Source organism: Halichoeres trimaculatus, unplaced genomic scaffold (genome assembly GCF_033239565.1).
Source record: "Halichoeres trimaculatus isolate MK-OKI-2021-1 unplaced genomic scaffold, fHalTri1.1 fHalTri1_scaffold_5, whole genome shotgun sequence".
Lineage (NCBI taxonomy): Eukaryota > Metazoa > Chordata > Actinopteri > Labriformes > Labridae > Halichoeres > Halichoeres trimaculatus.
Genome location: NW_027437183.1, coordinates 29,210,510 through 29,233,452, shown reverse-complemented (window position 1 = coordinate 29,233,452; position 22,943 = coordinate 29,210,510). Strand labels below are relative to the sequence as shown.

The 22,943-nt window shown below is 40.7% G+C and overlaps 1 protein-coding gene across 1 annotated transcript in view; it reads left to right on the top strand.

Moving 5' to 3' along the window:
• pcsk5b (proprotein convertase subtilisin/kexin type 5b) overlaps positions 1-22,943 on the top strand; it is a 65,786-nt gene that overhangs the window by 21,208 nt on the left and 21,635 nt on the right. Inside the window, exons 6-11 of the mRNA XM_074669934.1 lie at positions 5,067-5,155; positions 6,064-6,236; positions 10,802-11,014; positions 12,321-12,421; positions 19,810-19,913; positions 22,097-22,214. Coding sequence (XP_074526035.1) covers positions 5,067-5,155; positions 6,064-6,236; positions 10,802-11,014; positions 12,321-12,421; positions 19,810-19,913; positions 22,097-22,214 — 798 coding nt within the window. The remainder of the gene's footprint in view (positions 1-5,066; positions 5,156-6,063; positions 6,237-10,801; positions 11,015-12,320; positions 12,422-19,809; positions 19,914-22,096; positions 22,215-22,943) is intronic.

Here is a 22,943-nt window from a genome sequence, read left to right as displayed (position 1 = left end):
AATAGTAATGTGTTGAAACAAATCCGGTTTTATTTGAGGAAGACTTTTGTAGTCACAGAATTGTTTTGTAGAAATGTTTTTAACTTTTTAAAATATATTTTTAATCACACAAGGTTATGTTTTTTTTTTTTTTTTTTTTTTTAAATTCTAAACAGATTGTAGTAAATAATTCGCAGTGGTCTGCTGTTTTTAGCCAGTGTTCAAAAATCAATTACACAAACAAGCTGTGTGTTAGCAATCATTAAAACCGGATTCACAAAGAACCAACAAAGACGTGTAATTGACCTTGCATGTTAAAAAAGGTGAAAAAATGACAGTGACACATAATCAAATCTGACTCTAAGTGACTGTTTTAGAGGTAGACCAATATGGATTTTTGGGGCCAATACCGATACTTATTATTAGTAGCCAAGGAGGCTGATAACCGATATTTGAAGCTGATATTCATTTGCAGTAAAAGTGAAAATTTGGCTTAGCAGCATGTTTTATAAAGTTAAATGAAAACTTAAAAAATAAATTCCTAAAGTTTTCTACGGTAAATGAAGTTTCCCAAAATTTCTATGTAGCTGCAATAAAACTGGACAGAATTTAGTTTGTGTTGCCTTTTACAGGCATGTCATGCAGTTGAATTAATTTTCTGTTTGGTTTTATATTGTCTGACTTTAAGTGACCATCCAGGGCTTCCATCGTGCAGACAGGAAGAAATTCTGTGCAGAGAAGCATCAGGGCTAAAACAACACAGTTTTGAATGGGTTTCATATCGGCCATCAGATTTTAATAAAGGCTGATGACGATATGCCCCAAAATGCCAAATATCGACCCCGATAATCGGCCTGGCCGATAATCCGTCTATCCCCAGACTGTTTTTTCTTCAGACTGATCACAAAGTTGAAAAACGGTGCTTCAGTTATCATGTATCGTTTTCCCTGACTTATAGAATAGAATAGAATAGAAAATACTTTATTTATCCCCGAGGGGAAATTCAGGAGTCACCGCAGCATTTAAGAAAACAAAAGTAAGAAAGAGTATAGAAAGTGCAAAAATGTCCATAAGAAATTAGATGACGACATCCCGTCCACCACTCGTCCACCACTCTCCAGCCCAGCCAGTCTCCACCTCCACAGGGTCCAGGACGGAGCCTCCCCAGCAGTCTGTTCAGTCTCTGTCTCCTGGATCCTGTCTGCTCACAGCAGGCGAAGCTCCTCCAATGTGGCGCCGGCGTCCGATGTCAGCTCCGTCAGCCACGTCCGTGAACAGCACGATGCCGCTGGGTTAGCACAGCTAGCTCGTCCATCCCCCAGAGCTGGCTCCCACGTTCCCAACAACGATGGATGGAAGGACAGGTCCACGTCGTCACCTCCCAGCTCACATCCGAGAACCAGCATGTCGTCCTCACCTCCTCCTCCTCAGCTCGAGGGAAATCATCAAGCCCTACACTAGTTAGCATTGACAGCTACAGGCTGCTAACAGCTAATTTTGCATGTAAACAATGCAGCCATGGTTACATGTAGGATCTCCAGACAAACACAGGAGAAAAGTAGTAAAAAATATCGGCAAAGCCACAAAAAGTTTGGTGTCCGTGACGGACAATGAACCATACAAAGTGATGATCCACTCAAAATACAAAGATGACGTGAAAGAGACAAAAATATTACAAGAAACGGACAAAGACGAGAGAGCTGCTGCAACAGGCAGCTACTTGGGTAGCGCCTTATAATCTATTGCACAAAAGTTATGTTTGAATCACAGGGAGATACTCTGAAACAATGACACAGATGTCTAGATAAATGGAGTAAACTGGCAAAAACAAGGTGTGGATAGACAGCCAGACAGAAGTTTTATTGGATTAGTGAAGTGAAATGAACTGAGTAAAGACTGTTGAAGCGTTTTGAAAGAGGGAGCCAGAGTTTGGCTCATTAACTGTGATAAAGAGGCCTCTCACTGATTTATACCCCTTTAATACATTAGTCCTAACCCCACCTTTCAGTGAACATGTGATATCATTCAAACTCTACAGAGGATAGAAAAAAGGTCAAAACATAAATTATAAGTATCTTGTATGAAAATGATGCATTAACTTTTAATGTTCTCTGAATGTTGAAATCCTTTCAATTCCAAATATCTTAAACAAAAGGAACCTTAGTTTTTTTTGTGACATTGACATTTATACTGAGAGTGGGTAAGAAATTCAATCCACTCTCATGTTTGTCTGAAGTACAGTAGCTGGTTAGCCTAGCTTAGCATTAAGACTACAAACAGAAGTAGATAAAGTCTGTGTCTGACCTTATAGTCCATAAAAGAGGGACTAGACCTTTAGTTGTCTTGTTTGGACAGGAGATAAACATGGATATATTTTGTACATTTTGACTGCTATTGGAAGCTTCATATTTATTAAACAGACATTGTTACTTTAAACAATGTAGATTACTGTTTTCCCAGAAATTCAAGAAGAGATAGTTTGTGAAAAGAGACAATGTTAGTTATGGACGATTCCCGTCAACAAACATTTGGTCATTGTAATTCTTTCAAGTAAAAGAGCTGAGTCAGATAACACTTGATGGGTTCCCAAGCACATGGACGTTACAGCATATACTCTATCAGAAAGCCATGATTGAAAGCACTGTGTGAAATATGGCTGGGGGGGATCTAAGACCCCTTAAGTGACACAAAAGACCCCTCAGGCCTCAGCTGCAAAATTTTGGCTGGGTTGATGTGTGAACGTATGTCTCTCTGTGTAAGTGTGCACGAGAGTGGAGCATTATTTGCAGAGCAGAGTTGTTTGGTGGTCCTGTAGCTGTGTGCATGGTTTCATGTTCACAATTCTCCTCTGCTCTCTTAATTGCACATGTACGTATACGCAGCCACACAAACGTGTGTGCACACACAGATGAGCACACTCCCTACAGGGGACAGAGAGTCAGGGAAAATAATGCTGGAGCTGCCACAAGAAATGGCAGACCTTCCCTCCTCCCGGTGGCAGCTGCACTGGTTAGGGTGGACCCCTTATTGCAGCTGGGTGTTTCATACATTTGCTGAAAGCATAACATATTTCTGTGTGTGCCTCTGTGTCCCCTTTGTGTACTCACAACATCACATTATCACTTTTTGTAAGTTTGTAGGGGTAAGTACCTTTCACCTTCGAAATGATACGGTACCAATGCCTGGTACCCGGCAATCGGTATCCATACTCAACGATACCAATTTTCAGTACTTTTTTGTGTTCATGCGATAATGAATATAAATCTGTTTAATAATAAAATCTCAGATTTTTTCAATTTAACATATCCATTCTTCAATATTTAACCTTTCAATGTTGTGTTCATGTCCAGCATGGAGAATCGCCTGCTCTTCCACTACCCCACGGTCACAAGGATGCATTTAGGTACCTAAACATGGTACCTTTAGATTGTACATGAATCGATACCCGGTACTTAAAAAAAGAACCTACTTCGGTACCCATCCCTTGGTATGGCTGACTTGACTGACAGAAGGGCATCCTATAACTGCCCACAGGAGGAGAGGATAAAGGCCCGCCTCTTTGCTTCATCCAAACTTGTATATGCTTGGGTGACTTTAGTATTTCGGCCAACGGTTAGCTTCAAAACTGTATCTGAAAAAAAAATGGGTGATGTCACTGACGCTATGTCAATTTATATGAGTCTATCCCAGACAGGGCTAAAATACACATTCATAGAATATCCTGGTTCTTCTGGTTACCAGTAGCAGATAATCAAAGATATAAGTGAGTGGATTTTTCAATGGGAAAAGGTTAATTTGGGCAGAATTAAGTTCAAGTATTGTTGATGCAGCTCATGTGGTCCCTTGTAGAAACCAGTTTCCCACCCCTGGTCTAAGGTCCACGACATCTCTTTGTTTCGTCATAGTAAGCCTGAAAAAAGATAGTGCCAGCTTACTTCATCGCGTTTGGTGGGGGAAAGAAACTGTAACATTAAGAGCTTTACTGAGAGCGTTTACTCAGTACATTTCAAGTATTCCTTTTATACTTGAATATTTGCAGTCTCATGATTTTCATTTTACTTAAGATATGTCATAGTCTGCTTAAAGAATATGGTTCTTTCTTTTGTAAAGTCTTGAATTTGACCTTAAATGGACAATAAGAAACCCCTATGTTGCATTCAGATATATCTGCGTTGCTGTTGGGCTGAGACGTCTTTATGTTTCATAATTATCCAGCAATATTTAAAGAATTGTCCACTGTGATGGCTACTGATGTGAAAAAGAAAGAGAGGTCCAGTCATCATGTCAGTGTAAGATTGACGGAGGCATTCATCTGCTGCTTGCTCCAGTCTAAACCTTCGATCATGTTGTCAAATAAATATAAACTTCAAGTCACGGGCTTACTCTAAAAATGGATTTTCCTCAGTCTGAGTGCTTCCCTGGGCTCAGAAAACTTCCCATGTCTTCCCGGGGGTTCCGATTGCTAGATGCTGGGTTTCCATGGCAGCGGTCAGAGCTGTTTCCGGGGGGTGTTGTGATGCAGATGTTCTCTGCAGGAGGTGTGTGCGCGAATGTGTTTGTGCTATTTCAAATAGTGCTGTTTTTGAGCAGGCGGCGGACGCAAACATACTCATGTTTGTTTACGCTGGTTGCTGACCCAGGCCGATTGTCACCGCTACAGTTACTGCTGGAATGTTACCCTGGTGTGTGTGTGTGTGTGTGTGTGTGTGTGTGTGTGTGTGTGTGTGTGTGTGTGTGTGTGTGTGTGTGTGTGTGTGTGTGTGTGTGTGTGTGTGTGTGTGTGCGCGCGCGCGTGTGTTTTTCAAGTGGTGTGAGACCTCAAGATTCTCTCCTTATCAGTCTCCTTTTACATTTGCACTGCTTCCTACACTCAGAGTGTTTGGTTTTGGATTGCCTCAGGTATAATCAGTTTATCTGTGTATACGTGTGTTTACCTGTGTGTGTGTGTGTGTGTGTGTGTGTGTGTCCTTGCTCTTCACTTCAAAAGCTGCATGTTTATCTGGCAGTTTGTGCCTGCTCTCCTGCTTGTATATACACGTGTGTGTGTGTGTTCCTGATTTGTGTAATAAGATCATCATTCTCCTCAGACACGGGACACGGTGTGCGGGTGAAGTGGCTGCAGCTGCAAACAACTCCCATTGCATTGTGGGAATTGCGTACAATGCCAGAATAGGAGGTGGGTGATCATTACCTTTGACTATTTATCAATGTATAAATAAACACATGAAGTGTATACATTCATGGAATTTTGATTTTCATTACAATAAGGGAAAAAGTTGTCACAGATTGTTTGAGTGTTGGAAATATGAAATACCTACAGGAATAAATTACTATGATTTTAGAATTTTTTTTTAAATTTCCTGATCAATTACGGGTTTGTGTCTCATTTATTAGCATTACATTTTGTGTATGTCAAAATGTTGTTTTGCTTTCTCGTAGGGTTTGTAAAAATGTGTGTATTTTTGTAAAAAAGGGCCAACATTGTTATTAAATTTTCATCTATAATGCTTGAAATAGAGGTCCTGATTCTATAAATGTTGCACAGCTTTTCCCCACTAATCCTGTGAAAATGAAACAGGACAATATTGAAAAGGATGCACAAATGGATTTAGACCTAAACAGGCCTTTTTCTGTTTAAATGAGCTTCATTGCAAATAATACACAATTCAATGATGCTGGTGCACACGGCCATGCACAATTGGAGGGGAATATTTACCATGGCCTGACTAACTGTGACATGGTATCTGTAAAAGATGTGGCCTGTGTCAGTCACAATCAGGTGCAAAACTTGATCTTTGTGAGTGTATTTGTAGGAGACAGCAGGAGCAAATGCTGCACAATTCTTGATTCTATAAGCTGACTACAATCCATTTTAAGCTAACTCTCCCAAAACTTTTCACAAGTGCTCAACAATGAGAGGCTTATGTGTAATACATATACTGATGGGAACATATTTGTTTCATAAATTGCTTCTTTTTTAGTCATTATTTTTCTTTATCAAATAAAGACAATTTTTTAGCTTATCATACATAAGACACTCTGTTGGCTTTGTTTTAACTTGTGTCATTTCTGTTGTTGTGTCAGGTGTGCGGATGTTAGATGGAGATGTCACAGATATGGTGGAAGCCAAGTCTCTGAGCCTGCAGCCGCAGCACATTGACATCTACAGTGCCAGCTGGGGACCCGACGATGATGGGAAGACCGTGGATGGACCAGCTTCTCTAGCCAGGCAGGCCTTTGAGAATGGCATTCGCATGGTGGGCACGAGTAAACATGCAATCACATTTACATACAGAAACATTTACTGATTAACACAGATCAGCCAAGACTTTTAGTGTGTGTTTGAAAAGTTTCAAACACACACTAACATTTAGCAGATGTGTGAGTGTGTTTTAAGACCCTACGCTCATAACCCTGAGTCCTACCTGCTATCTGTACCTATAAAACTCCTCTGGACACTGGAGAGGAGCGCTGAGCTATTAGCATATCCATTTACATATTCATAGATTATTTTACATAAGGACAAGCTGGCGCCGTGTTGTTGGCTGAGCTGAGTGGAAAAGCTATAGCAGAGGTTAAGAGGGTTGAAGTCATTTACTGGTCACATCTCTCTCCAACACACACACACACTCGCATATACTTCTTTAAGAAGTTTCTCTCAGCTGGCTCTCCGCCATTCGTTCCAGCAGATGTACACCTTTGAGAAGGTGAGAGAAAAAGTAAAAACTCTGGAAAAAAAAGGAAAAGAAGAAAAAAAAGTGACAAACAGGTAGGGAGTGTAAAAAGGAGGGAGCCACTGTGGCTCCTGACAGGCCGCCTCTTTACAATGACAGAGGTGAGGGTGAGGGAGAGATGTGTCTCACTGGTGCAGGCAGTGTGTGTGTGTGTGTGTGTGAGCGATGTAGCACCCCCTGTTGTGAACGTGTGTGGGTAAGTGAAGCTGAGCAGAGATGGCATGCTTGTGAGTGTAATATGCGCCTGTGTGACACTCTGAAGGGACAGTTTATCACAGAGAGCTGAGGTGTTGGCGATAACACTGACAGCTGTGCAGAGAGTCAGACAGGAGTTTTCCTTTCAATCCAAAGATTTAGTTTTACATTATCTGGATATTTTTTATTTTACTTTATCTTTAGATCAAATCTGATGTGTGTGCTCTGCTTTTGCAGGCCGATCCTGTCTGTTTTGATCAGTGTCAGTATCTAGTTGTTTTTGGACGTGACATGATTTAGATAGACTCTGCTTTTAATTCTAACTTAAATTCCCAGCAAGATGTCAAATTCAAGCCCGTCAAAATACAACATGAAAATCTGCTTGTTTCCCAGCATGTTTTTGTCAGAGTAACTGTTCACAGCCTTTTAATGACAGTCAACAAAAACATTTATACGAGTCAGAACAATTCTTTTTTCTCTGTTCTCCTTTTTACTTCCCAGTGAATGCTCTTCTTCTTGTCCATCAGTTTCAAATTGTGATTCAGTACCATCCCCACATCCTCTCCACTCGCTGTTTCCTCTCCATATCATTCTTTGTCTTCTCTCTTTTACTAACTGCTCTTCAAAGTGCTCTTCATCACTCTCATCAGTCAGCGTTTGCTCTTGTCTGATCCCCCCTCTCCCTCAGAGGGGATCCACTCGCTTATCTCTGCCTGACAGAAGCCCCCTTATGAAGAAATTCATTCCACCTTTTATTCTTGACGTGTGTGTGTCTGTACTTGTGTGAGAGTGTTCGTGCGTGCCTGTGCGCTCTCAAGTGATGTGAATGTGTTTCTTGACAGCTTGAATTGCAGTGTCAGTCAGTTTTTGCTGACTTCTGGCTGAACTTTGCTGTCATTACTCAGCTGGTCATCAGTGTGTCCGAGTTTTGATCATTATACCATCATTTAATGCCTCATGACTGATTTGAAGCTTTTATTTAAAATATGAGCACACTAATATTTGAATTGGTCTCTTTTCGTGCGCTGAGTGGATGTGATGCTCGCTCTGATCTGCCTCTGGCCTCTCACTTAGCAAATACACCTGAGCTGAGTTTTCTCTTATATTGGAAATCTACATGTGAATATTAAACTGCTACTTAGTTGCACTTGTAAAGAGCCTCAGTTATACCAGACATCCATTTGTAATGTATGCAGTTCTCAGCCATAACTGCTAAACTACAAACCATAAGGGTGAAGAAAGTGTTGTTATTCTGTCCCTTTGCTTTGATGACGTTTCAGTCCTCTGGCTTTCTTTAGGATTATTACAAACTGAATGAGCAGGACTGATCTTGTATAGGTCATACTCCTACACTCACATGATGTGCAGGTGATCAGGTAATTAACCTCCAACAAAATGTTGATTTCATTGAAGAAGGCAAGCTGGCGAGAACTGTTTAATCCAGCCAAGTAAGAAGAAAATTCATCAAAAGAGTATCATATTTTTTTTCTATAAAAACATATATGCTGTTTATTTTGTATGTTTTATAGACTGGGTTCTTCAGGGGCTGTTTACACGACAACGGTCTTAGAGTGAAACGCAAAAGTTTTGTAGCGTTTCAGCCTTGGGTTTATACGGAAACGGCATTTCAGCCGACCTAAAACGCAAACTTTTGAAAACGGCCTCTAGAGTAGGATTTTTCTGAAATGCTCCCAACATCGTTGCCATCTAAAACGTAAACTGACGTTTCCAGTCGAAACGCTGACGTCACACTCTGCCTCGCGTGCTCGCATACAACAGTACAACAGTACCGTTGTTACGATCGTGGCAAACTACCGTGTTGTGCTTGTGCTGCTCACTCTGCTGCATCTGCTGAATCTGCTGACTGTCTTTCAACAAGTGTGCATCTGTTGCGCCACTTTTGCACTTAGTATTTCCCAATACACCAGATGATCGGCTCAACTCTACTTCGGTGGAGATCTTCCAAAAGCTGCTTCCGGACAAGACAGTTATAGCGCCGACTACAGGCCTGGCATGCTTACTACAGCGTTTTCAGTCCAGCGTTTCTGTGCAAAGGAAGATTTTTTTTCACTGCGTTTTCACAGCGTTTTAGCGTTTTCAGATGAAACATTGTCATGTAAACGGGGCCTTGTGAACGATTCCCAAGGATTCGCAAGAAGAGGATTCTTTTCTCGGTTCAGTATTTATTCACGTCACGGGTAAAGTTTACAGTGCTGGTCCCAAAAGAATGAAACCTAATTTTTTGGAAGCAATGCAGTTTCACAACAGTTATTGGCTACACCTTTAGAGTAAGGGGCCATCATTAGGATTGGAGGTGGGAGAAAGAATCTCGTAGTATCAGGAAGTTTTGTTTAATGATTTTAAAACAAGATTTATTTATTTATTTATTTTTTCAAATTTAGGTCCCTAACTTTATTCTATGTTAACAACTGGGTTCAAAAAAAGTTGAGGTGTCGGATCCCCTGATTAAATCCTGATTAAAACTGACTCACATGTCATGTTCATTTAAAAAAAAAAAAATGTGGCTCCAGATAAAGGCCTTTAGACATCATCATCATCATCATCATCATCATCATCATCATCATCATCATCATCATCATCATTCAACTTTTTAACTTGGTCTGGTCTAAAAATCAGGAATATTGAAGAATCGAATTGACACCCAAAAATCGTAAAAGAATCGAATCGGCAGGAAATCCTATTGTACCAGCCCTAATTATGATTGACACCGCTGTCTCAACACACAGCTGTTGCCAGTTTTAGTGAGATGTGCTATCCCAGTGTGTGTATGTGTTGTATGGAGCATGGAGTTAGGAGACTGGGCGAAAGTTGACACAGGGTCAAAGAGACCTCACAGACCAAAGCTGGAGACAGGAGCTATCCGTCTATCTGCCAGATAAATATACATCAACCCTGAGACTGTACAAGAACAAAACATAAGACCAGATAAAATGCTGATTCAGGTCAGTTATTATGAAAATGATACATAAAACCTTTTATGCTCTCTTTTCTCTCACATTTGTGTTAAATCCAGTCAGTCCTGGTGTGCGCTTTTTGTAGTGACACGATTCACATATTTTTTTTAATTACCTTTGCAAAATAGTTTACAGAGCCTAAAAAAATGAGAGGCACAGCGTGATGGATAGAGTGAACCGATAACGGCAAAGTGAATCAAAATTAAACTCTGTCTCAACTGCAGAAGTGCTCCAAAAATGAAAAGGTAAATTAAAAAACACTTGATGGGCTAGTGAAACACAATGGATGGCGTTTCTATCTGAATAAAACATTAAAAATACATTTAATTTCCTGACAGATTATTTATACCCTGAAACAAATGTAAAAAGGCTAAATCATTGCATCACAGTAGTGCAATATTATCTACTATTCACAAACAAAAACATGCTTTCTATGGTCCTGCTTTCTCCTGAGCATTAATTAGAAATGGATTGAAGTCTGCAATGAAAGTATGATTCTAGTACAAGGTTTAGTTCACTGTCAGTCGGTAACTGAAGCTGACTCCTCTGACACGTTCAGAAACAGAAATGACCACAGTGGGATTAGGAAATAAACTCACTAATACACCATGACATTAAGTGATACCAGATTATGAAAGAAAAACATCTTCACCATTTTTAAAGGAGTATAATGATGACTAAACTTGGGTAAAACTTCCTCAGATCTGTTGCCAAACACTGACAGTTTCCCTGTTTCAGTTTGTTTCTTGTTTATACAGTAATTTCTGCTCACAGAGGCACTGAAGGAACACCTGACAGACATTAAAAAAACATGTAAAAGCCGAGCAAAAACAGATCCTGGTGAGCAGAAATTAGGTCTGAGTGATCAAATAAACCTGCAGCCTCCTAATGTTTCCTCTCTGCATCTTCTCCTGTCAGGGGAGGAAGGGCCGCGGCTCCATCTTTGTGTGGGCTTCAGGCAACGGTGGGCGCAGCAGAGACCACTGCTCCTGTGATGGCTACACCAACTCCATCTACACCATCTCCATCTCCAGCACGGCAGAGAGCGGACGCAAGCCATGGTACCTGGAGGAGTGCTCGTCCACACTGACCACCACCTACAGCAGCGGGGAGAACTACGACCGAAAGATTGTAAGGCCTGATAACCTCCAAGAGGAGCACATATACCCTTACCTTTTCCCTCTGCACAGCCTGAAAAATCACTCTTCCTCCGCTGAGTGTTGTTGTGTTTTAGTAGCTTTTTCAAGACTTCTTTTCTCATTATGAAACTTTACAAAGGAACAAAAGGGACTTGCTGAGTTACATCTCTCTGCTTCAGAAAACTTTTGATTTACCCTGGAAACTGAGCGACGTTTTTTTACTCAGAATTGGAACAGTTTTTTTTTACAAAAGACGCTGACTTAAATCTGTTTTGCATTACCTTTGTTGTGCTTTTTTTATATGGGTTTTAGTGTTGTGGTCTCGTCTGACCCTCATTTACCCAAATCACTGCCATGATTCTCTCAGATCGACGCTGACTGTCGTCCCCTGTGAGCCAGCTTGTCTGGCAGTGTCTTGCTACATTCCCAGCACTGATGCCACTGACAGGCACACACTCACACACAGAAAGAGCCACACACACATACGCACACACACACATTTTTTACAGTCTCCAGTCAGCTTTGATTGTGGACCATAGAGCCTTGTTCATCTAAATGTCGGCCTAATCTGCTCAAGCAGACGTGTCCTGTCTACTCGAACATTAAATGACGACTTTCACTTCTTGCTAAACAATTTCAGATTTCATGGGTGAGTGTGTGTGAGTGTGTGTGTGTTTGTGTGTGTGTGTCTTTAGATAATCCATCAAACTTTTTAGGTCCAGGAGAGGTCCTTTGATGAGGGCTCAGGCTGGAGGTTAGCCAAGCTTTTCTTGGCTGACTCACTGTCAAGCTGACTTGTTGGCTGTCTAAAGTCCATACAATCAAAGCAAACGTACGGTGCTTTAACCACACATTTTACTACCAGTAATTCCCTCTTAAGCACTATTCGTACAGGATTAGTATTAACTAGGGACCTCTGGCTTTGGTTTCTGTCTTTAACTTCTCCTTGGGCGATGAAAACATACCATGAATTCTCGAGAAACTGTCAGTTTGTGTTTTTTGGTGTGAAGGTTTGTGTTTGATGTCTTCAAGTGAGTTTCAGGATTTTCAGGTGTGTCTAAATCCTCCTGATCCTCATGACTTCAATCCCTCTTTGTTTGTCTGTTTTCCTCCTCTCTTCTTGCCACTGCTGTCACTTACCTCTCCATCTTTCACTCTGCTTTTTTCTCCCTTTATTTTTTTAACTTTGGTTTTCACTCCTCTCCTCTCTCTTTCTTCATCCTCTAATTCCTCTTCCTCTCACTTTTCTCCCCCTCTGACACTGTTTACACTCACCGCCTCCTCTTCTGTGTTTGCAGATCACAACAGACCTGAGACACCGGTGCACAGACAGTCACACAGGGACATCTGCCTCGGCTCCCATGGCTGCTGCCATTATTGCTCTGGCCCTGGAGGCAAAGTAAGATCCACTTAACCTCATCCCTTCACGTCATGCCTCTGCCCCATGCTCACCTTCTAATGCCCTCTTTTCTCCCGGCCGCTCCGATCTATGAGAAGAACAAGTCAAGCATTTTCTCACATATACATCATCGTCCTGTCAGAGATGGAGATGTATTTGACTATTGGGGAAACTAGAGTTGCTGTAGACTTAACAGTTTAAAAGTAGAATCAAAGTCCTTTACCATCATCACTGAGTGTAAAGTTGCATTAAGAAATACTTGACCTCGGTACAGCATTCAAAATGAGCTATCAAACACGTTTTCAAGTAAAACTTTGTATATTGCGCTGAAAATTGTTTACATTGTACAAAATATTCAATAACTCTACGTCACCTTAGTTCAGGCTGCAGGGACACCTCATCTCGACAGCTGAAAGGTGACAGAAAATATAAGGAGGGAACAATTAGAGGACAACATGCTGCAGAGGGCCAGGGGTCTGAGACAAACCCAGGCTGCTGTTCAGAGGACTACTCTGTCTGAATGTAAGGCACCTGCTCCACCAGCTGCCACTTTGTCTTTAAAGGTCTCAGCTACTTCTAGTTTCTTCACAGAGGTACAACTTTTACGACTAGAAAATCACTCAGAGAGCGCAGACCTCCACCAAGCATATTGTTATTGTCGCCAACACTTTAGTCCTACTTTAATGTTATACTCCCTTTCAGCAGACTGTCTGCTACAATTTGGTGTTAGTTGCAGGTTTGTACGATAATTTGTTACCATAGACTGTATAAAAGATGGACGTAGTCGCGCCAACGTCACCCGTCTGTTTCTGAAACGGAAAATGAAGCACATCAGCTATAGCAGCCATATTGGTAGTGGCAAGGGCTTCGCCTACAGCCATTGGGTGCCTGTCGGTCACGTGACCCTCAGCTGTGCCTCTCATTGGGGGAGCTCGCGATCTTAATATCCTCTGAACGGCCAAGTTAGAAAAAAATTCACCCCTCTACAGTGGGAGCCGGTAGTAAAATTAGCGACTCAGACAAGAGACGTTTTTTGAACCAGGCTGTAAATAGGTTAATTTCTGCTTTGAAAACCGTTTTTTTTTTTGGCTTGGTGTGTATGTGACTTCTGGTACTTCCGGAGCCAGCCTCAAGGGGACACTCGAGACACTCGAGAAACAGCAGATTTTTTCACTTCCGCGTTGTCTCATATTCTTAGACCGGAGGTTGCTGCTTGTTTGTTACCTAAAAGTGTTAAAAATTATGACGACCCAGTACATACTTAATTTTTCGAATCTTAATATCCAGAATATTGCCAGGATCTGGATTGTGCTTTTACATCTGTCAGAAATTATGGTGACCTTGTCTTGTATTGTTTTTTTCAAAGCAATCCAACCATTTATTGTGGAGTTATATACACATATGGTGAAAACAGCCCTTTCTCACAATGATAAAGAATCCTTTAAAATAAAAAAATATCCTGGATCCAGACGGTGATCTAGATCACCTCCAAAATTTAGTCACTTCTTTCTTATCCCATTTTGAAAATTTCCTGAAAATTTCATCAAGATCCGTTTATTAGTTTTTGAGTTATGTTGTTGAGACTTAAACAAACAGACAAACTCCCCCAAAAACATAACCTCTTTGTAGAACGTAAATATCATTGGTATTGCTGAATGTTGTATGATAGTTTTTTTTAGCAATGGGAGCCATCAGCTCTTATTTATTAGTGCTGACCCAGAGTTTTAGTTGTATCTGACACTTGTGACTGGGTCATTTAACTTTATTTGTACTGCTGACTTGTTAACTTTGCACGCTTATTTCTCTGCACAAATCTATGTGGCAGCATGTTTTGAGGAAAATAATTTTGCTGATCTTTGTTATGTGAGTGTTTTTATTTAGCCCTTTTAATATTAACAAGTCCGAGGCAATATTGGCCACGTGGCTTAGGTGCACAGCCATGTGCAATTACTACGGCCGTCATTGTCAAGAAAAGCAAAAAGTGCCAAACTCTAAAAGTATCACTGCTTCATATCATTGAGAGTAAATACAGAATAGTCTTTGCTTTAAAACTAACTTTTTCAGTTTATGAGTAAATTTTTGTAGCTCTTTTGCTTTCTAGAAGTTGTTTTTTCTTTAAGTATTCGACAACATCTCTAGTATGTCAATGCCATGGTGTTGTTGCTGTACACAAATTGATGTGCACAAACCATTTAGGTTTTGGGCCAGAATTTTATGCTCTTTGCAACAAGAAGAGCTACTCACAGACACTGTTGGGCTTTCATGCTGAAAATTTCTGTCAGAAGAGACAGGATTACCAATTTCAAAGTTGGCACTTTGAAAAATAAGAAAAGTTGTGCACAGATCTTTCTTTAAATTGGTTTCACTGTCCTGTCTTGGCTTCACTTCTTCTGACGCTCTGGTTCTTTCATGTCTGAGGCACCGTGGCTCCTGCTCTTCCTCTTTTAAAACCTGTTGATGCTTTATTTGTGTGATAAATTCATGAATCAGACAGCGTGCAGTGCAGGTGCAGAGACTCTGATTGGGCTTTACCCCGGCATCACATGGTGAGCCGCTCAGTTAGCTGAGGTCACTTCATTTAACCTGGATAATCCAATCCAAATCCTCCCAGTAGAAAATATTCTCCGTTTCCTGGCAGTGCCAGGCACATAAGCCTGTTTCCTCAACAAGATTATCACACACTGCTTCTTGTCTGTTTGCTTTCTTTTCCTCTGCTTGCTCTCACCTCCTCTCTGCTGTGCGTGCTGTTTTTCCTCCGCTGTCACGATGCCCCCTCCTCCTCTTTCTAGGCAATTGCGCTTTCTTTCCTTCCATTCATTCACCCAGTTTCTCACATGGATAAACTTGCATGCATGCACTCATAGGCAGAGGGAGAGGATGAAAGAGGGAGAGGAAAACAGTTTAGACAAACTCAGTGCCATACAGATCATATCTGATCTTATCTGATGGATGAAAGCGAGCAAACGCTCGGTGATAAACATGTCAGACGCCATCACGCTAGACTTCACAAAACTCTGCTGTAAGGGTTTCTCCCCGGTCTAAAAGTGGATTGAATTGCTTTGAAAAATGGTCACTTGTTCCCTTCTCTGTAGATTTTGCCAACATTAAGATGTTTAAGTCTGCACATGATTTATCTCTTTATGAGCTCGAGCCTAGCACGACAAGCAGGAGCGTTACAGAACTTCAAAAACTTTCATTTCTTCCCCTTTCTTTCTTTTTATCCTTGGATGCAACGAAATGGAAAAGTGAGTGAGCATGGAGACAGGAGACTTCAGTCAGGACATTAGGCGGGATAAACAAGAAATGAGAAAGGATAACCATAAGAACCTCATCGACTGGGAGGTTTTAAGACACCAAATCAGGGACAGATGGGTAGAAAAGAAAAGGAGTTCCTTTCCATGCATCTGCTTTACAATCCAGACTTGAAAGGCTGGGTTTAGAGTAAAATCTGGTGATTAGAGTCGAGTGTGTAGTGTAGTAATCACTAGTCTAAACAAGGTGAGATGGTGTGTCAGACTTTGACTCTTTCACTTCCCGCTCGCTGCCTCCCTGAACATTACTCATGTGTGTTTTCCTCCATAATTACAGTCAAAAAAAGCACCAAGATAAACCTATGTTAGAAATACTGATCTGCTGGTTTCTCCCAGTTTGCCAGCTACTCCATTAATTAGTATTGGCTTGATTATGGGAAGCCTGTTGTGGCCTAGATAACGATGCCAAAGTCACTTTTAATTAATGACCATAAAACATTTATGCCACCGTAATTACACAGTGGCAGCTAAGCCTATTAATATTGATCTGAGCATTAATTATTCTGACTTTTCACAGCGCTTATCTGTGCTGCCATCCTTTAATTATGTTTAGCTGATGTTTTAGTTTCAGATGTTTCATCTTTGTTCTTCGATGAAATCTGGGAAGTGTGGCCCTCGTGATGGTTTTTGGGAATTTTGACCTTCTGTTGATGTCGTCAGTGCTGATCCACTGGTGTTAGATTTGAGGCACATTTGAGGTTTGGGGTTTGAAAAAGGACCTTTTTTTATTTTTAAGATTGTTATGCCGTTTGTCATTGCAAAGGTTGATTAAGCAGTCCATTAACTAAGTTGTTCACATTTTTTTGAAGGTTTTATTTTCCTTTGGAATTTTATTGTCTGAGATTGATGGACAACTACATATTTGTGCTCTGACTGTAGCTGGAGTACACAGTTAACTACTCAACTCAACTCAGCTCAATTTTATTTATAATAATAATAAACTTTATTTGTATAGCACTTTTAAAAACATTCGTTTACAAAGTGCTTTGACAGCAGGAACACGAGCACAAGAGTTTAACAGCAAGGAAAAAAAAAAAAGAAACAACCAAAGAAGGTTAAATAAAACCAAAGAACATTTAAGACAAACACAATGGCAAAATGAAATATCGAGAGAACATAGCACAAGAAGAACTTAAACCCCAGAAGTGGGCACAACAGACCAGGCCCAGTCGCTAAGCATAGACACAGAGGAGGCCCCGACCTCACAGGGCTGGAGACACAACACACCAGGGTACAGCAAAACACAAGTGCTACTGTACCCTGATGGTGTTAACTAACAAGGACGGGTCCATGTCCAGTGACTCCAGCCCCATGAATCATGGGCCCCCTCCATAAATCATAGGAACCCAGACGATACAGGAACACTGCTACATAAAATTAGACTGTGAGGACCAAAGTAAGCTAAAATACATAAATAAAATACATAAAGAAATGAAAAACCACACTGAATCCTGTGCAGGTCCCATGCAGCTTCTGCATGTAATCCGTATCATTAAAATCACCGTTGTAGGCTCACATTAGCACCAAGCGGTGCGAGTCGGGTTGCGGGAGCCGTACGACACAACGGAAAGAATCCGCAAGAAGTCTATCTTTTCCAGATGCCGGGGAGGGTCTGCGTCAAGCTGAATAAAATATAATGAGCTATACAGGAGGTGAATTGCCGGGTGGCATGAAGATCCGTCGTTTTTTCAAATAAAATCAGTGTAAAAAAATGTAACTTGATTCTTCTTTGACAGCACAGTCGCGCTAGTAGTAAATGTAAACATTACATCACACCGGGTGACACGAGGTCGCAAAAGTGAGCAGCACAGCATCTCCTCACTCAGTTTGACAAGGTTCGACAAGAGACTCATCCTTGAAGTGGAAAGTCATCCCATTTTAAATGACACATCACATACTATTATAAGGATACTACAAGAAAAGAAAAAAGTAACGTTATTAAAAATAATAAACATTAGAGAATTAAAGGTCTCGCGCAAGTCCAGACAAGAACGTGAACCCACGTGAGCTTCTACTCTCGCAAGTGCCCTTTCTGCACCCTGCACCGGAGCCAGCCGCAGCCTCTATCTGGAGCTGATGTGAGCGGCAGCTTGCGGAAAATCCGCACGGTATCTGGACCGTACCAGAGCCAATGTGAGCTCGGCATTAAAGTAGGAGACAGCAATGAAACAAAATATAGATAATAAAAAAGACAGAGCAGTAACACAATTAGCTCAAAAGTCTTCAATAAAAGATTAAAAGAATGACAAAACATGAAGCAAAGATAAACAATCTGAATAAAAGTAAGTAGACATCAGTCTGTTAAAATAACAAGAAGTCAGTAAAGGATGAAGAAACTAAAATTATAAAGCGCTTTAAAACAACCACAGCTGATACAGAGTGCTGTACAAAAAAGAAATGCAGAAATGATTAAGTAAATAAAACAAATACATCATTGAAACAAAGGTGCACATAGTAAAATAAATTGGGACATTGTTCTAAAAATAATTTAAAACAATGAAACAATTAATAAAAACTAAAACAAAACATAATAAAATAAAACATGAGCAGAGTATTAAACTGGACTTAAAGCCAAAGAATAAAAATAAAAATGGGTTTTAAGACTTTTTTTTTTAAAGCGGACGGTGAGGGGGCTCGTCTTATGTGGAGGGGGAACTTACACTTTGACCTCAGTACCTCAAGGAGCAGCAGATCAGCTGACCTGAGGCACCGAGAAGAGAGAACTACTATGAATTAGGTTTTGCTTTAATGGCTGGTTTCACAAAACAGAGAGATTGTACCATGCTGTGAGGAATTAAAAGTCTTTCTGAGTTTTAACCTGTGCTGCTTCTGTCAGATTTTGAAGTGTAGCCTGGTCATTAAATATACACAAACAACCACACCAAACTTCTAAAGTTGTTAAATCCACACGAGAAAGTGTAAACACTTAAACCACTGATCAAATGTGAGGTTTTTGTCCCATCACAAGATAAATCATCATCATAAGGTATAAAGTTTTATTAGAGTAGAGCAGTATAATAAAAATGAGCCCTATCCTCTGCTCTGTACCTTTCTTCAGACACAGATAAAATAGCCTGAACATTTAGATAACAATCAGTCTGAATCTTTCTATGTGATGCTGAGACTTCTCCCAGATGTTATAGATTTTCAAGTCTTCGAGGACTTTCTGTTGAACGAGATCACAAGCGGTTGTGAAAGATCTTGCTCTTATGCAAGCAGCTCAGAAGGCAAAGGCACATTGTGTTCAGTTCAGACTCAATTTGCTCTCCCTCTCTCTCACATAGCGTTCATGTTTCTCCTTAAAATTTAAAATCTGTTGAGTCTTAGGGGCTGCACAATCAAAGTTTTAGGTCAACTGAATCTGAACAGTGCAGCTTCTGGAGGTTTCAGAAGGCAAGGGAGCGACAGGAGGGGAGGGGGTGAAGCATCTGGCTGGCATATGAGATGGTAGGGAATCCCTGGAAACTCAGTGACCCACTTCTTCCTGGTTTTTCCCCTTTAATGTAGTGTATGGACATCAAAGCAGTCGAGACACATGGCTGCCATCTCGTAATGGATCTCACGTGAGATCTGAGAGATGAGGGATGGATGAACGGGCATCTTTGCTCTCCATGTTTTCTTCTCTGTAATTTTCTCCCCCAGTAGTTTTCCACCTACTGGATATAACGATGTGTCTTTACTCTCTTTCTATGCTTTCTGTGCTTCTTTTGAATCGTTTTAAAGTTTTTCTCATATCCACCTGCTCTCCTCAGAGCTTTTTCTTTACATTACCTTTAAATAGATCTTCACCTTTAATCATTTCCTCTCAGTACCTTCCCTTCACAACACAATACTTCTTTTACATTTTCTTCCTTATCCTCATTACTTTATTCATATCATTATTTCTGCGTGACCTTGTTATTACTTACCTGCATACACAGTGCATACATAATGTAAAAATGCACGTTTGCATACATACATAGAAATCAGGTGTTTTTGTCCCTATTGTTTATCATACCAGAACGAGTCCTTGGATTTCTGACGTGAGACAAAATACGTTCATGAATTTTTTTGAATTTGTGTTTTTTATTTCACCAGTACTCAACTGACATGGAGAGACGTTCAACACATCATCGTAAAGACCTCCAGAGCCGGACACCTCAGTGCCCCTGACTGGAAAACTAATGCTGCAGGCTACAACGGTACATGCACACGCTTACATTAACACACATGCACCCGTTTCTCAAAAATACTGTTTTAGTTGCTCATTTGTGTGATATCATGCAACGCTTAATAATATATTAGTTAGAGCTGTTTGTCGTTTTTTGTTCAGGCGCATGTGTGTAAACTGCTGGTACTTGTTATTCCCTTTGTGCCACAGCAGGTGGCATTAGTACTTGTGTTTGTAATATTGAGGGATTATCAGTCTACGTCTTCATTAACATGCGCACGCATCTCAACCGCGGAAGCAGCGTTTAGCTCCTTTCATTTACACGAATTAGCGTTTTTTAAACACTAAATTCAACCTGTTAGAAGCATCAAAATGTACAGTTATTCTGTGGACAGCTGTCAAAAACAATACTACACAATAGAGGCAACTTCTGTCAAGTTTCCACCATTACAGCCCAACCGGTGTTTCGGCATTAATTGTGGAATAATGCAGTCATGAGCATTGAGTGAGAGTTGTGTTTCCTCTCTGGGTACACGCTAGGTTTCCTGCTAAAAGCGTCTGTCCACCTAAAATCTGTCCACTTGCTGATCTCTGTGATGACATTAAGTTAAAAAATGTGTTTTTTGGTGGTTAACTCCTCCACATCGGTTGACAAACCATTATACTCCGCAGTGCTTCTGCACCCAAGTTGTGCACATCCGCCTTTGTTGATAAAAAAATCACCCCTCTACAGATAAGTGAAGAAGATGCAATTAGCTGACAGCTAGTCTACTTAATAAAGACACTTGCTTCCACTTGACGAAAACATCCTGTAAGCCACTGTGGTACTTTATTACCAGATATACGCAGTTGACTCGTCCTCCTCTTGATTTCGATGTTAATTAAACCATTCACAGTCACATTTTCTTTTGTTTATTTTGATTTTTTTACCAGAACCAAGAGCAAAATAAACAGTGACAAATTACTCCCATGAACACGAGTTCAATGCATGTACAACATAAAGACTCAAGACAAACCAAAACAAAAAGACAACTGCCAAAAACTGTGCGCTTCTCTGGCTACAGACTCATCTGTCAGCTAATTGCGTCTTCTTCTAGTTTTATATACATTACACACACACACATATGTACTCACGCCACCTGCTGTGGCACCAAGAGAATTACCAATTCCACCAGCTTACACACACACACGAAACACAAGGCACCAGAAAACACAACAAATGGCTCTGATGATAGTGTTTTTTTAATTCAGTGTCTTTTGGGCGTTTATTCACAACTATGAATTTAATTTTCTTTCATAAAAATCAGGAAACAAAGAAAAAGAAAACCAACTAATTTCCCAACTAACCAAATAAACAACAGTTACATTTATGATTCACGGTTGATTGTTTGTTTTAAAGAAGAACATACAATGAAAAAGTTTGAAAAATCAATTTAACTGATAAAGATGATTTTTCTTTAATTCGATGAGACATGAAGAACAAAAAATGTAATTTTGCTCAAGATCTACGCCGCCACTTGCCATCTGTCAGAGTCCATGTGGTCGTTTCTGTTTTGTAACCTTGGGAGTGTGTGCGTAAGTGTGTCTGCATACCTGTGTGTGTGTGTCTGTGTGTGTGTTGGAAGGAGAGAAACTGAGAGTGAGAACGAGGGGTCAGCCAGGCTGCAGGCCCAGTGTGTCTGGAGATTTTCCAAGTGACTGTTTTTTTTTCGAAGAGGAACTAAAGAGAAACAGAACAGCAGAGGGGGGAGAAGTGTGGAAGGAATTCATATTTGAGCTGCTGTACCCGTGCGTTGGGCGCTTTCCAAACTGTCTTTTTTGTTGTTTGACAGCTACCTCATCCGTCCTCTGTGTTTAAATCACTCTGTCACAATATTCATGTCAGGAACGGGGTTTCTTTTCATTCTTTTTGGACACATTATGGATCTATAACAAGCTACGCAGCATATTTAACATGAATCTAAAGAGATGGTGCAATGCTAAGTGCCTTTGAGTTACCTCTCCACTGTTTCTCAGTTTGACCTCTCCTTAATGAGATTATGGTTGCATGGTGGTGATATAGAGAAAAACCTCAGAAACCAAATTCTTCTCCAGGAGTTCAAAGTAAAACAATACTAACAATCTAACCACCATCGTAAACTTTTATTAGAGTGAAAAACAGTTTTGCTTTGTAGTCATCTGATGACAGCTGCGACTTTTCTCTGTCTCCAACAGTCAGCCACCTCTACGGCTTTGGTCTGATGGACGCTGAAGCTATGGTGAAGGAGGCAGCTCGATGGAAGCAAGTCCCTACTCAGCACGTCTGCGTGGAGAGTGCAGACCGACAAATCAGGTGGAAGAGCAAATCATGCTGTACCAGCTTTAAAATGAGATGCCTTTACCCTACAGGGCTGAAAATGTGACCCTCAAATTGATCTAAAAAATCTTGTTTTTGGGCAGTGATGAGAAGGAAATTCATAACAAAAAACTGCTGAAACAAGTTTCGTTTTTTCACAGTTTGAAAGCCACAAGATGACTTGGCATAAGTTGGGAAATCATGCTGAAATGACTTTGCTAAAGGTCCCACATTATGCTCCTTTTCTGCAGTTTAATATGGATCATTGATGTCTTCATGAAATGGTAGTAACATGTTTTGGTCCAAAAAGCCAATAAATCAAGCACAGCAGCATTGTTTCCAGGCTCTCATAGCCCCTCTGTTCAGAACGCTCTGATTTAGTGGGCGTGACCTTCATATGTAAATGAGCCACCGCTGATACCGCCCCGCTCTTCTGCATCACTGAGACCACGAGCGGCGCCACGAGCTCTGAGTGCACAATGTTTAGAAAACAGCGAAGCCTGTTTACCGTACATTACAGGCTAAAACAACAGGCTAACCGCAGCTAAAGTTAGCATCCTGAAGCTAACACAGAGACAGGGGGGACACTGAGGAAAAGCTCTTACATCTGCTCCACAGCACACAGCATTTAAAATACTCACATTTCCAGGGTCTGAGGTTTGTTGGTGGATGGTTGGTAATGCGCCTGGATTCAGGACCAGTCTATTCGCTAGCCCTCTGTTGTAC